Raw genomic sequence first — 15,849 nt, forward strand, 5'->3', positions numbered from 1 at the left:
GTTGCTGCAGTTAAAAATTCAAGGGTAAAATCTGCGAATGATGCATTTTCATGGGGGTTTGGCTGAAATTGCAAAGGTTGACGTCTCTGCGATTACACACAGTTACATTCAACATTTTGCAACTGCAAGCATGGAGTCAGATGCCATTTAGCTTCAAAGGTTATAAGCGGGATTTCCAGTTCATTCTTACCTCTGTGGCAGACCGAAGGACACTTGTGATTTCGACAGCTATTTGGTCACACGATGGACAATTTCCAGGACAACACTGTATCAAATATAGAAGTTCCCAAATATAGGAAATAGTTATACGAAATTGCAAGTCTATCCAGATTTTCCTGAATAAATGCTATTATATATGGCAGGACTTTGTTCTAAGAAGCATCTATATACCGTATTTTTCAGAGTATAAGGCATACCTTAGTTTTTGGGGAGGAAAATAGAGGGGGGGAAATTTGCTTACCAGGTATTCATCTGTCTAGCGTCCTTAGTCTGGTCAGCTTCCACACAACCTTTTATCCCCTGGCTAGGGCTGAAAAAAACCTTATTCGGAGGGAATAGCAATGAAAACAATCCAGGAAAGACTTAGGGCTGGGAAAAAAACTTATTTGGAGTACCAGTGAAAAAATCCTGCAAGCCGGGAAGATTGTTAACTCCTTGTTAGAGCTGAAGAAACCTTTTTCTGAGGAAGTAGCAATGAAAATAAGCAGGAAGAGCTAGGGAGATTGTTACCACCTCATTAGGACAAGGCCACTGGAGCTGTGAGTTCCGCCACCTGTTTGCTGGACCCGTGTCCCTGCTGGCTAGTTTCGGCCAACAGGGAGGTGACACGGAGCTGGGTCCAGGAGATTGTCAACGCTTCTTTGAGTGGGGGTCCTTCCTGGCTCCCTACAAGGAGGCACTCATGCACCCCCTTCTCAAGAAGCCTTCCCTGGATCCAGCTGTACTTAATAACTACCATCCAGTCTCCAACCTTCCCTTTGTGGGGAAGGTTGTTGAGAAGGTGGTGTTGCTCCAACTCCAGCGGTCCTTGGAAGAAGCCAATTATCTAGGCCCTTGGCAGTCAGGATTCAGGCCCCGCTACAGCACGGAAACTGCTTTGGTCATGCTGATGGATGATCTTTGGCGGGCCCAGGATAGGGGTTTATCTTCTATCCTGGTGCTTCTTGACCTCTCAGCGGCTTTCAATACCATCAACCATGGTATCCCTCTGTGCTGGCTGGAGGGGTTGGGAGTGGGGGGGCATTGTTTTACAGTGGTTCTTCTCCTACCTCTCCAATCGGTCGCAGTTGGTCTTAGTGGGGGATCAGAGGTCAACCTCTAGGTTTCTCCCTTGTGGGGTTCCTAAGGGTCAGTCCTCTCCCCCCTGCTATTTAATATCTACATGAAACCGCTGGGTGAGGTGTCATCAGTATGCGGATGACACCCAGTTGTACATCTCCACCCTGTGTCCAGTCGGCGAAGCAGTGGAAGTGATATGCTGGTGCCTGGAGGCTGTTAGGGTCTGGATGGGTGTCAACAGGCTCAAGGAAAAAGCTTCAAAAAGGCTACCTTTGGAGCATAAGATGCACCCAAATTTTCAGCCACTTTTGGCAGGGGGAAGGTGCACCTTATAGTCTAAAAAATACGGTATATTCTTTTAAGAGAGGGCATCAGAATTTCATTTTTTAATGTGTGCCAAGAAGTGATAACAAAGTATATCTTATTTTGTCTTCTTCCTCCTCCTTTCTCCCTTCTATTTATTTATTTAATTTGACTTCTATGCTGCCCAATCCCGATGGACTCATTCGGCATTCTTTCAGCATATTTGTGCATGCAATCATTCATTCATTCATTCATTCGTTCGTTCATTCATTCATTCATTCATTCATTCTTAAATTCTCATGCCGCCCAATTCCCTAGGACAGCGATGGCAAACCTATGGCACGGGTGCCACAGGTGGCAGGTAGAATCATATCTGCTGGCACGTGGGCTTTTGCCCTAGCTCAGCTCTAACATGCATGTGTGTGCTGGACAGCTGCGTTTTGGCTTGCACAGAGGCTCTGGGAGAGCGTTTTTGGCTTCCAGAGAGCCTCCGGGGGGATGGAGAAAGGCATTGTTACCGTTCCCCCAGTTCCAGGGAAGCCTTTGGAGCCTGGGGAGGATGAAACACAAGTCTACTGGGCCCACGAAAAGTTGGAAAACAGGCCATTTCCGACCTCCAGAGGCTTCCAGGGGACAGGAGAAGCTGTTTTTGCCCTACCCAGGCATTGAATTATGGGTGTGTGCACTCATGTATACGCAATAGCATGTGCCCATGCTCTTTCGGCACCCAAGGAAAAAAAGGTTCGCCACCACTGCCCTAGGGACTCAGGGTGGCTCACAAATCACATGGTTTCATAGATCCAAATACACTACGTGTCTGCAACATTTACCTTTCTCTTGCACTGGTGTTTCTGACAATCCCGTATTTTTGTACATTTGGTCTCACAGAGGTATGGCTTATGGCAGGGCATTTGCTTCATATGCTTTCCACAACGACACTGCTTTTCAACTTCCTATCAAGGCACAATGGAAAGAAAATAAAGCTGGCAGACATTATGCATGTCCATATCTAGTTAATCTACCGTATTTTTTGCTCCATAAGATGCACCTGATCTTAAGACACACCTGGGTCTTTATCTGAATATAGTGATACCTCTACTTACGAACTTAATTCGTTCCGTGACCGGGTTTTTAAATAGAAAAGTTTGTAAGAAGAAGCTATTTTTCCCATAGGAATCAATGTGAAAGCAAATAATGTGTGCGATTGGGGAAACCACAGGGAGGGTGGAGACCCTGTTTCCTCCCAGGAGATTCCTAGAGAGGCTTCTCCCTGCCATTTCCGGCCCTGTTTCCTCCCAGGAGATTCCCAGAGAGACCCCATGGAGGCTTCTCCCCGCCTCTTCCAGCCCTGTTTCCTCCCAGGCAATTCCCAGAGAGACCCCATGGAGGCTTCTCCCCGCCTTTTCCAGCCCTGTTTCCTCCCAGGAAATTCCCAGAGAGGCCTCATGGAGGCTTCTCCCCGCCTTTTCCAGCCCTGTTTCCTCCCAGGAGATTCCCAGAGAGGCCCCATGGAGGCTTCTCCCTGCCTTTTCCGGTTACAATTTCAGAAGCTCGGGTTTGTAAGTGAAAAATGATTCTTGAGAAGAGGCAAAAAAATCTTGAACACCCAGTTCTTATCTACAAAAGTTTGTAAGTAGAGGCGTTCTTAGGTAGAGGTACCACTGTATAACTCTTTGGAATAACCTCTCAGTTACCTTAATTTCTGGGAAAAACAATAGTGTATTGGGAAACTCCTTTAGTGATTGTGAACCAGTTATTCACACACTGTTCCTATGTTGCTCAATATGAATGTCATTACAGGTAATCCTCGACTTACATCCACAATGTCCCATTTTATCCCAGTTACTAAGTGAATCGCTGCATTTTAAAAGTCAATAACATGGTTGAATCTGGCTTCCCCATTGACTTTCATTTTCAAAAGGTCACAAAATGAAATCACATGTCCCCTGGACATAAATATGAAACAGTTGCCAAGCATCTGAATTTTGATCATGTTACCAAAGGGACGCTGCAACGGTCATAAGTGTGAAACACGGTCACAACCCACTCTTTTCAGTGTCATTGCAACTTCAAACGGTCATTAAATGACTATCAGCTTCTTTATTTCAATACGCTCTTAAATGTTTCCCCAAGCCATTTTCACATAACCTTGCCTTTCGAAAGCTGCTTAAAACTCACCTCTGACGCCAGGCATGGGGGAATTGAGATACGCTTTCCCCCTAGGCCTTTACAATTTTATGCATGGTATGTCTGTATGTATGTTTGGTTTATATAATAATGGGTTTTTAACTGTTTTTAGTATTGGATTATCATTATATACTGTTTTATTACTGTTGTTAGCCGCCCTGAGTCTGCAGAGAGGGGTGGCATACAAATCCAATAGATAGATAGATAGATAGATAGATAGATAGATAGATAGATAGATAGATAGATAGATAGATAGATAGATAGATAGATAAATAATCACTTGGGAATTATTTTGGTTTTGAACAAAAGGAAATAGAAACTACAAGATGTGGAAGCTTGCTGGATCACACCTAGAAATAATGGAGATTGGAACTTTTTGGACTCAGTGAGAAGTGGCTGTGCAAAGGAAAAAGAATGTAGTGCCTCAGGAATGATGTTTGTCCATCGTGTTCGAGGAGGACCTTGACGTCTAATGGGTTGTGGGCTGTACACAAAGTGTCCGCAGGTGGCTGGTAAGGCCTATATGGGCACAAAATGTTCTGCCCCAATGTGTGGGCACCACTGTCACAGTATCTGCCTTTGCTGGCTTTGAGGAGTGCTTGCTTCTCTACTGCTCTGAATGTTCTTCTGGCTTCAGATATCTAGCAGCCTTGGTGGGTCAGCATGTGCCATGTTGGTTGATCTTGTGCCAGGGTTTCCCAGGAGGTGGTGTCCATATCAAGGGACTTGAAGGAGGCTTTGAACGTGTCTTTGTATCACTTCCTTTGTCCCCCATGCAATCACTTTCCTTGAGACAGCTCACCATAGAGGAGCTATTTAGGGATGCGATGGTCTGGCATCCTAGCAACATGGCCTGCCCAGCGTCTCTGGGCTTTCCTCAGCAGAGCGGGAATTGATGGCAGGCCTGCTCTGGAGAGGACCTCAGTGCCAGGCACCTCATCCTGCCACCGGATCCTCAGAATTCTACGGAGGCAGGTCATGTGGAAGCGGTTCAATTGCCTAGCACAGGGGTAGGCAAAGTTGGCTCTTCTATGATTTGTGGACTTCAACTCCCAGAATTCCTGAGCTAATTATGTTAACTCAGGAATTCTGGGAGTTGAAGTCCGCAAGTCATAGAAGAGCCAACTTTGCCTACCCCTGGCCTAGCATGTTTCCTGTATACAGTCCAAGCCTCACTGGCATACAACAGGGTAGTTAGCACTATTGCTCGGTAGACTTTGAGCTTCATAGCAAGTTTCAGTTCCAGGCCTCAGAAACACACACTGAAAGATATTTGAAAACGAAGGAATGGAAATCTATTCAAAAGAACCTAAAGGGAAAGGAAGGACTCACCTGTCTGCAGATTTCGCAAGCACCTCGATGGCAGCGTTGTGAACATCTATGGATTTCGCATTCAAGAATTTTGTCGCAACTATCTCCACACGTAGGCACGTCTTCAGTACACGGCAAGGAAAATTCTAAAACAGAAAGCAAAATCGAAACCATACAAATCGTCTCCATGTAATCATCACCACATTTTAATGATGTCATAATCCCTTGAGGGGAGGAGTCTGGAGTACAGTGATCCCCCGATTATCGCGAGGGTTCCGTTCCAAGACCCCTCGCGATAATTGATTTCTCGCGATGTAGCGGTGCGGAAGTAAAAACACCATCTGCGCATGCGCGCCCCTTTTTCCATGGCCGCGCATGCGCAGATGGTGTTTTTACTTCCGCACCTGGGAAGACCCAGCAGCTGAGGAGCCGCCTGCCTGCCTGCCCGCTTGTCCGCCGCTTTTCCGCTTGTCCGCCGCTCTGGGAGTTGAAGACCCAGGGAAGGTTCCTTCGGCCGCCCACCAGCTGATCTGCTCGGCAGCGCAGTAGCAGCGAGGAGCCGAAGATGGGGTTTCCCCGTTGCCCATGCAAAGGGGAAACCCCATCTTCGGCTCCTCGCTGCTACTGCACTGCCGAGCAGATCAGCTGGTGGGCGGCCGAAGGAACCTTCCCTGGGTGCCGCCCGCCGCTCGAGAGCAAGAGGGGGAGAGATAGAGAAAGAGAGAGAAGGAAAGAAAGAGATGAGAGAGGGAAGAAGAGAGTGTGAGAGAGGAAGAAGCAAGATAGAGAAAGAGAGAGAGAAAGAAAGGGAGTGACATCATCGGGTGGAAAAATCGCGATATAGCGTTTCTCAAAGATCGAGATCGCGAAACTGGGGGGATCACTGTACAGTGTTCCCTCGATTTTCGAGGGTTCGAAATTCGCGAATAGCCTATACCACGGTTTTTCAAAAAATATTAATTAAAAAATACTTTGCGGGGTTTTTTTCTATACCACGGTTTTTCCTCCCCAACGACATCATACGTCATCGCCAAACTTATAATTTTTGCAAATAAATAACAATTGTTAATAAATAATTATGTTTATAAATATCAGGATCACTAAGGGTCTTATTCAATGGTGAGTACCAGTAATAATAAAAACATAGAAACATAGAAGACTGACGGCAGAAAAAGACCTCATGGTCCATCTAGTCTGCCCTTAGACTAATTCCTATATTTTATCTTACAATGGATATATGTTTATCCCAGGCATGTTTAATTCAGTTACTGTGAATTTACCAACCACGTCTGCTGGAAGTTTGTTCCAAGGATCTACTACTCTTTCAGTGAAATAATATTTTCTCACGTTGCTTTTGATCTTTCCCCCAACTTCAGATTGTGTCCCCTTGTTCTTGTGTTCACTAATGATGAGTAAATGGTTGTTAAGGGAATGGGAAATGGTAATTTAGGGGTTTAAAGTGTTAAGGGAATGCTTGTGATACTGTCCATAGCCAAAAATGGTGTATTTACTTCCGCATCTCTACTTCGCAGAAATTCGACTTTCGCGGGCAATCTCAGAACGCATCCCCCGCGAAAATCGAGGGAACACTGTATTTCATTGTCCGGATGCCCTTCCTGTTGCCAACGTGGAGTTTTGTTCAGCAGATACAGTCTCATTGTGCCCAGAGAAATATCTGCCTCTACCTAGGATCGAACTCACAGCCTCCTGATTGCGAGGCGACAGCTCCACCTTTAGGCCACCCAAGCCATTCCAAATTGCTGCCATTTAATATACAGAGGAAAATGCAAGATTATATTTTCACGTGTTTTTGCACTTATCTAAAATAAATACCGTATTTTTCAGAGTATAAGACGCACCTAAGTTTTGGGGGAGGAAAATAAGGGTGTAGGGTGTGAAATCTCCCTACCAGGTATTCATCTGGCTAGCATCCTTAGTCTGGTCAGTTTCCGCACATTATTTTATCCCCTGGTTAGGGCTTAAAAAAAACCTTATTTGGAGAGAGTAACAATGAAAGAGTCTGCAAGCTCGTAAGAGCTGGGAACATCGTTAGCACCTTGTTAGGGCTGGAAAGAAACTTATTCGTAGCAAGTAGAGCAATGAAAGAAAGCCGGCAAAGACTTAGGGCTGGAAAAACATTCTTCGGAGAGATTAACAATGAAAAAGCCTGCAAGGTAAAAGCTGGGAAGATCGTTAGCACCTTGGGGGGGGGGAATAAAAAAAAATAGCTACATCTGGAGTATAAGATGCACCCAAATTTTCAGCCTCTTTTAGGGAAGAAAAGGTGCGTCTTATATAGCGAAAAATACAGTATATTGCTTCTAGACATTGTTGTGTTTGGGCCTGGGCCAGCCGTTACTCCCACAGATGGGAGACAGCGGCACAAAGTGAATGTGAAAGCCTGGCTGACAGCCAGGAAGATGTGGCAGACAGCCAGGAAGATGTGGCAGACAGCCAGTAGGACGAGGCCACTGGGACGCAGGATTCAGCAGACAGTCTTTCCTCCCTGGGTTCTTCTGCAGATCACTATATTGATCTACGTAGCCGAAGAGCTATGCAAAGAAGGGATCGCTTTAAGGAGTATTACAAATCATTATAGGAGCACCTGGGCTGGGTGTGGTTCCCTTAATGAGGGCTAAAGGGATAAAAGGGAACAAAGGCCAAGGCAAACTGTGGCTGTTTATCTGTGTTCTTTTGTGGTTCCTGCTTCGAAGTTTCTGTGCCGTTGGAGTTTTCAACCCAGCTTTTTCAGACAAGTGGGAGGTGAAAACTCTGGGACTTGCTGTTTGCTTCAAAGATTCAAAAGGACTCCTGAAACGTCTTTGCTCATTCCAGGTTGTCTTTGTTTGTTTTTCCCTGTGTTTTTTGTATGCGGCTACCCTTTGGAACCAACTGCCCCCAGAGATCTGCTTTATCTCCATCTTACCGGTTTTCCGGAAAGCTGTTAAGTCCTGGCTTTTCCGGCAGGCCTTGAATTATTATTATTATTATTATTATTATTATTATTATTATTATTATTATTTATTAGATTTGTATGCCGCCCCTCTCCGAAGACTCGGGGCGGCTCACAACAATAAAAACAATTTTATAGCAAAACAAATATAATATTAAAAGCATATAAAACCCTATCATATATTTAAAAACCAAACAGCATATTCATACCAAACATGAAAAAAAAAAATAAAGATGCCTGGGGGAAAGGTGTCTCAACTCCCCCATGCCTGGCGGTATAAGTGAGTCTTGAATAATTTACGAAAGACAAGGAGGGTGGGGGCAGTTCTAATCTCCCGGGGAAGTTGATTCCAGAGGGCCGGGGCCGCCACAGAGAAGGCTCTTCCCCTGGGGCCTGCCAAACGACATTGTTTAGTCGACAGGACCCGGAGAAGGCCAACTCTGTGGGACCTTATCGGCCGCTGGGATTCGTGTGGTAGTAGGCGGTTCCGGAGGTACTCTGGTCCAATTAGTTCGATTATAAGTATGTATGTTTTCTTATGTTATTACTGTTTTATTATATTGTTGATTTTTATTATTAGATTTTAACTGTTTTTATTGTTAGCCGTTCAGAGTCCGTTTTGGAGTGAGCGGCATATAAATACAATCAATCAATCAATAAAACTTAATAAATAAATGCTATTGCGATTTTTCTGTCTTTCGCTCATTCTTAATGCAATTTGAATTACAACTGGCTTAGGAAAATCGTTATTAATCCAATAACTTTCATGGTGAATAAAACGGCAGCGGAGAAGGCAACTTACTTGATTTTCCACAAGGGCAAGACCTTTTCCCAGATCTGGGACAATCTCCACAGGAACCACCATGACAAATTTGTTCACAGACATGATAGCCACAAGACAAGGTTCGGCTGCAAATCTTGTGAGAAAATACACATAGCAATGGCAAGTAAGGGACACAGAAACTTCTCAAATATAATTCAACCAAATACAAGAAGGAAAAGCAAGTTCTCCAAATAAGGTAGGACATAAAAAAATTAAAACATAGAAATAAATGATTTAAAGCTCCACAGCATGACCTGATCTGCTAATGTTCTAGGCCAGGAGTTACCAAACCTTTGGACCCCAGGGACCACTAAATTCATAATTTTAAACCTTGCGGACCACTAATATGTTCTGCCTAATGAATGGCTGAGTGGGCGTGGCAAGGTGGTCATGTGACTGGGTGGGCGTGGCCAATTCAATGTCACATCCCTCAATGGGCGCCTTGCCAGCCTCCACTCGTCACGCCTTTCCTACCTGCACGGGCTCCTTAGGGCCCAACAGGAAGCAATGGCTGGAGCTAAACAGCAACCATGAAAAAGAGTTGGCAAAACAACTGGCTCCCCAAACAGCCATTGCACATAACTGGCCTAGGGGCCACAGTTTGAGGACCCCTGATTTAGTACAATACTGTACTAAAAAATGCAAATAATTTTTCTGTGGACCATCAAAATTTTCTCATGGTCCACCAGTGGTCCACGGACCACCAGTTGGTGACCGTTGTTCTAGGCTACCGTCCTATAAGCCCCAATCAGTACAGTACAAACAATTTTCCAGTGGGGAATTCATCGGAGTGAAGGGACTTAGTGGGACTGAGAGGACCTGTCCTATATTACAGGATAAAAAAAAACAGTTGGTTCAGTGGTTTTCAACCTTTCTAATGCCGCAACCCCTTAATACAGTTCCTCGTGTTGTGGTGACCCCCAACTATAAGTCTAGCGCCAATTCTCCCAACAGAGCTTTAAGCCGATTGGCAGGAAGGTCAGAGGGACACCCCCACTGTAAACGCCTGATTGGTCAAATTGTAAAAATATGTTCCAAGGTGCCAGAATAGAAGCTTTAGTTCCTAAGACGATGGGAAATTTGTCTTTTCCCATGGTCTTAGGCGACCCCTGTGAAATGGTTGTTTGACCCCAAAAGGGATCCTAACTCCCAAGATGAGAACCACTGTTCTAGTTCATAAATTATGAACTAGAGCAGTGGTAGTCCTCAATTTAGGAAAAGCAATTGAGCCCAAAACTTTTGTTGCTAAATTAAATGAGTATTGCCCCATTTTTACTAAATTTGACTTTTTAGTACCAAAATGTGCTGCAAACTAGGAAAATGTTCATCATTATAATAGCTGAATTAGGAAACGTCTGCAGATGGGAGATTTAAGGCTTGGAGACTAAAACTAACTAACTAACTAACTAACTAACTAACTAACTTACTTACTTACTTACTTACTTACTTACTTACTTACTTACTTACTTACTTACTTACTTACTGGACTTATATGAAGAATGCTTGCAGGATTTGTGTAAGGCTGGTCTAGAGCAGTGTTTCCCAACCTTGGCAACTTGAAGATATTTGGACTTCAACTCCCAGAATTCCCCAGCCAGCATTCGCTGGCTGGGGAATTCTGGGAGTTAAAGTCCAAATATCTTCAAGTTGCCAAGGTAGGGAAACACTGGTCTAGAGAAAAGGAGGACTAGGGGCAACATGATAACAGCATTCCAATATTTGAGGGGGTTGCCACAAAGAAGAGGGGATCAATTTATTTTCCAAAGCCCCAAAAAGTCAAGGCAAGAAGCAAGGGATGGAAACTAATCAAGAAGTGAAGCAACTTGGAATTAAGGAGAAACTACCTAACAGTGAGAACAATTCATGAGTGGAAAGGCTTGCCTTCAAAAGTTGTGGGCGCTTCATCAAGAAGAGACTGAAGAGCTACTGGTCTAAAATAATAGAAGGTCTCTTGCTAGAGCAGGGTTTGGACTAGAAGACTTCAAGGTCCCTTCCAACTCTTATTCTGAATCTGAAATACAGTGTTCCCTCAATTTTCGCGGGGGATGAGTTCCGAGACTGCCCGCGAAAGTCAAATTTCCGTGAAGTAGAGATGCGGAAGTAAATACACCATTTTTGGCTATGGACAGTATCACAAGCCTTCCCTTAACACTTTAAACCCCTAAATTACCATTTCCCATTCCCTTAACAACCATTTACTCGCCATTATTACTGGTACTCACCATGGAATAAGACACTTAGTGATCCTGATATTTATAAACATAATTATTTATTAACAATAATAATTATTTTTTTGTTATTTATTTGCAAAATTTATTAGTTTGGTGATGACGTATGACGTCATCGGGTGGGGAAAATCGTGGTATAGAAAAAAACCCGTGAAGTATTTTTTAATTAATATTTTTTGAAAAACCGTGGTATAGGCTATTCGCGAAGTTCGAACCCGCGAAAATCGAGGGAACACTGTAATTTCAAATACACTGCACACATGTGTCAGCAAGCCACATTCCAATTGTTGTACTGAGATCCTGAACATCTGAACTGAAACCATCCACCCCCTCTTTTCAATCTTAAAACCCCTGCTCTTAATGTTAATCTACATTTTTCTTCCCCACAATGAAGTATTGGAGTTGTAATGATAGTTAATAATATTGTAAAGAAATCGGCTGTTTGTAAGGAAACCTACCTCCTCACATTGCCACAAAGGACTTGCACACTGCCTTTCTGCTATTTGTTTACCGCAGACACAACTTTGTTTGCTGACTCTTGGACATGGTTGGCAATCTCCTGAAAGTGAGATGAAACTAATGATCAGAAACCAGCAGGGAAAGAGAATATCTTACATATATGCCCATTGAGGCCGGTAGGGGAAACAGAAAACTTCACAAATACTTAACAGGAAGTTTTATTCTTCCCATTTGTGAGCCATCAAATCTGTTCAGAACCCACAGCGACAAAAGAACCATAATGTGATAGAAATGAGGACTTGTCCAAATGTTATGGCCTGTCAGCTGTTGGCCCCTCCAGCAGCCGAATCATATGAGGAGGCAGTGTGAGAGTCAGGGTCAGCATCAAGGCAACCTAAGAGCTCCAAGGGGGAAGAGACAGTGATGGGCTGCCCAAATTTTTAATGCCAAACTGTGGGCATGGCTTATTTTGTGGGTGTGGTTTGCTGTCCATGTGACCAGATGGGAGTGGCTTAAAGATCATGTGATTGGATGGGAGTGGCTTACTGACCAAGATAAATTTTCAAATAGGTGCTTGGACTCTTTTTCAGTTGATTAAATCACATTATTTAAATAGCCACAAAATGGACAAATAATAGACAGCATTATTTGTTGAGGAGCACAGTAATATTTTAAGGTTTTGTACTGAACCTACAAGATTCAATATGATAACAGATTAGGCAAGTAGCTCAATTTTCTTTAATGCTATAAAGGTTCAGTTCTAGATAATGATTAAAATGATTAAAGCATTTATGGGTAAAAACATACTGTGTAATTAATTACTAGAGAAGGAAGGACAATAAAAAAACCTATTAAGTATTCAATAAGTAGTGCATAAACTTACTACCCCCACTGTGTCGGTCCGTCCCGTCCCGTTCCCCCCCCCCAGCCCATTACTGGGAAGATGGAATGGAGCTGTCAGAGAGACAGAGGCAGAGCCTGGGCCATCCATCAGCCCTCAAATGGATAGTCAACAGCCCCCAGGTCTGGATGTGGCTGGTGAGGAAGAGGAGAAACAGCTGGGTCCAGTGCCTGACATAGGGATGTGCAGAAGGCAGAGGAGGAGAGCAGTAGAAATCTATGGGCCGGTCCTTGGGACGGAAGAGCCACCGCTGCTAATGAAACCCCTACCTCTGGGGATAAAAGGCAAGGGGCAGAGATGAATAGATGCAGCAGACTGCCAGACCAAAACCATCATTTGGAGTTATAGACTTTGACCTCTCACAGTAGAATAGTATCATGCTTATTGGGAGGGGACATTGCACGAGAGGGAAAGTTACTAGCCACCACAAATTCCTTTCTTGAAGTCCAAGGTCATCCTTTGTTCTGCACCAGCAGATGTTAAGGAGGAGGTCGATGGAATCCTTGCCACTGGACTGGTCCATGTGATGAACTTGTGGGTGTGGGGACAAGGGACGCACCTTATCCTGGGTGAGGTACTGGAAGGAAGTTAGTATCGGGATGACAACAGTGTAACCAACATGGCTCTGTTAATAAATCGAACCTTGGATGAGAGCAGAGGTGGGCTGCTAAGGTGGAACGGTGACATGTTCTCGCCCCCGTGGCTCTGAGTGCTAGCGGAGCCCAGCGCAATTATGCAACTGCACCTGGGCAGGTAGCGAAATAACGCACGGACACGCAGGTGTGCGATTTTGCTACCTGACCAGGTGTAGTCACATAATTTTGCTGGACTCCGCTAGCACTCAGAGCCACGGGGGCGAGCACACATCACTGTTCCACCTTAGCAGCCCACCTCTGGATGAGAGATTTGTACTGGAATCTGATTTATTTCACAGATGCTATTTTGGCACGCTGACACAACTATTCATCTCCCTGCCAGATGTTACCCTGCTGTGAGATATAATTTTTTCCCCCCGGGGCTGCTGTCGGTCCTAATAAAGGAATCATTGCTTCAACAACAGAGGGTTTGTCGTGCTGGGTCAGAACACTAAATGTGAACAATACGATTTTCACCTGGATGACAAGGATTTCCACAGTTGTGCTGCCCGCAGGGCAATTTTCGTCCACAGGACAGTTGACAAGACCATTCTTTCATGCTACATCTCCGTGGCACCGGCCGAGCCTTTCTGCAGTAGCAAGTTATTATGACCATTTTGGGGCAAGGCGGACATGGGCCTAGGGAGCAAAAGAACAGCAATCAAGAAGTTTATTATTTATTTGTTATTTATTAATTCGACTTCTATGTCGCCCAATCCCAAAGGACTCAGGGTGACTTCAATTTAGATTCCCTTGAAACATACCATTACTAACCATGTGGCACTTCAACATCAGTCACCCAATGACTCCAGAGTTGAGTGGGGACTAGAACCTGGGTCTCACCAATGCCGAGAGGCCCTGGTGAAAGTTGTGCAGTTGACAGGGGGACCCTGTAATCTATAAAAGACTTTGGGGGTGTCCTTGGGCAGTATAAGTTACAAAACAATAAAAAGAAATCAAATATAAATCTAAACTATAAAACATAGAAACATAGAAGACTGACGGCAGATAAGAGCTCATGGTCCATCTAGTCTGCCGTCATACTATTTCCTGTATTTTATCTTAGGATGGATATATATGTTGATCCCAGGCATGTTTAAATTCACTTACTGTGGATCAGTTGTCCCCAAACTATGGCCCGCGAGACAGATACGGCCCGCTGAGGCAATTTATCTGGCCCGTGGCAGCGCACGAGATTTTATCAATAGATATAATAAGCTCCCGAATCTCCCGTCCATTCACCGCGGAGGAGGAGGTGGGGAGAAGGCGGTGCAGAGTCAAGGGGCGGGGAGGAAAGCGGGCCTGCAATTGGCCCCTTTCTTTGCCAACTTTACAGAGAGAAACTGTTGCTGCCCTATGGCAGAGCAGCAACAGTTCCTCTCCCTAAAGGCGAGAAAGAAAGGGGCCAATTGCAGGCCCGCTTTCCTCCCCGTCCCTTCCCTCTGCAACGCCTCCTCCCCACCTCCTCCTCCACGGTGAATGGACAGGAGATTCAGGAACCCCCCTGAATTCGCCCGAACGGAGGCGGCGGCGGCTTCAAGGGACCAACAGCCAGTCCTTCTCGGTGCTGTGTTGCTGCAGCCTCCGAGCTCCGCTGCTGCCCCCGGGCACTGTTACCTCTAAGCTGCGCTGAGAGAGAAAGAGAGAGAGAGCGGAGAACACCGGACTTCGCCATCACCTCTGCCCCCGTCCGGCTCTCCACCCCCACCCCAACCCCGTTTCTCATGACAGCCGAAGCACAGTTGAAAGACGAAACACAGCAAGAGTGATAGGTACCTTGGTTTGGATATCACTTTGCTGCATATATGAGATAAATGGTTCCTCGAATGACTACAATCTCGAAACTCTCATTTACTGATGACGTTACGTGCATATAAATCTGTGTCTGTATTAGTTTACAGACAACTGTCTTAAATATTACATACCTGGATGACAAAGCAATAGACACTTGTGTCCACAAGAAGGTTTGAAATCTCTCTCACAGACCTGGCCACAGGAATGTGGAACCAGCCAGGGATCCAGGGGTGGATCTTCAGTCTTCCCACAATAGCAGTAGTATCGAGTAGGAATCTCAGATCGCCTGTATTCAAACCTGCATTTGGGACTGAAAAGGGGGAAAAAATCAATTGTGTCATGTTCAGTAATATTTGCTTTCCGCTTAATCTGCTCAAATGGGGCCATTTTAAATGCATTGTTTACATTTAAAGCCCTACATAGCATTGGACCAGTACCTCCGGAACCGCCTGCTACTGCACGAATCCCAGCGATCGATAAGGTCCCACAGAGTTGGCCTTCTCCGGGTCCCGTCGACTAAACAATGTCATTTGGCGGGTCCCAGGGGAAGAGCCTTCTCTGTGGTGGCCCCAGTCCTCTGGAATCAACTCCCCCCGGGAGATTAGAACTGCCCCCACCCTCCTTGTCTTTCATAAACTACTCAAGACCCACCTATACCGCCAGGCATGGGGGATTTGAGACACCTTTTCCCCAGGCTCTTTATATTTTATGTTTGGTATGTATGTGTTGTCTGATTTTAATATGATACGGTTTTATATATTTCTTTTTAATATTAGATTTGTTTCACTATAATACTGTTTTTATTATTCTTGTGAACCACCCCGGGTCTTCGGAGAGAGGCGGCATACAAATCAAATCAAATAAATGAATAAATAAATTTGTTATATTCAGCAGAATTGAAGCAACACAGCCTGAGGTTCACTTAACAAAGCCTTTTCCCCCAAAATATGATAGATATACTGTAAACTAAATTCAAC

At 44.7% G+C, this 15,849-nt stretch overlaps 1 protein-coding gene across 1 annotated transcript in view; it reads right to left on the reverse strand.

Moving 5' to 3' along the window:
- NFXL1 (nuclear transcription factor, X-box binding like 1) overlaps nucleotides 1–15,849 on the reverse strand; it is an 80,267-nt gene that overhangs the window by 54,036 nt on the left and 10,382 nt on the right. The window contains 8 exon segments of the mRNA XM_070757161.1: nucleotides 191–232; nucleotides 235–265; nucleotides 2,412–2,534; nucleotides 5,101–5,225; nucleotides 8,835–8,949; nucleotides 11,542–11,642; nucleotides 13,556–13,717; nucleotides 15,004–15,182. Coding sequence (XP_070613262.1) covers nucleotides 191–232; nucleotides 235–265; nucleotides 2,412–2,534; nucleotides 5,101–5,225; nucleotides 8,835–8,949; nucleotides 11,542–11,642; nucleotides 13,556–13,717; nucleotides 15,004–15,182 — 878 coding nt within the window.

Source organism: Erythrolamprus reginae, chromosome 7, assembly GCF_031021105.1.
Source record: "Erythrolamprus reginae isolate rEryReg1 chromosome 7, rEryReg1.hap1, whole genome shotgun sequence".
In the NCBI taxonomy this organism is placed as follows: domain Eukaryota; kingdom Metazoa; phylum Chordata; class Lepidosauria; order Squamata; family Dipsadidae; genus Erythrolamprus; species Erythrolamprus reginae.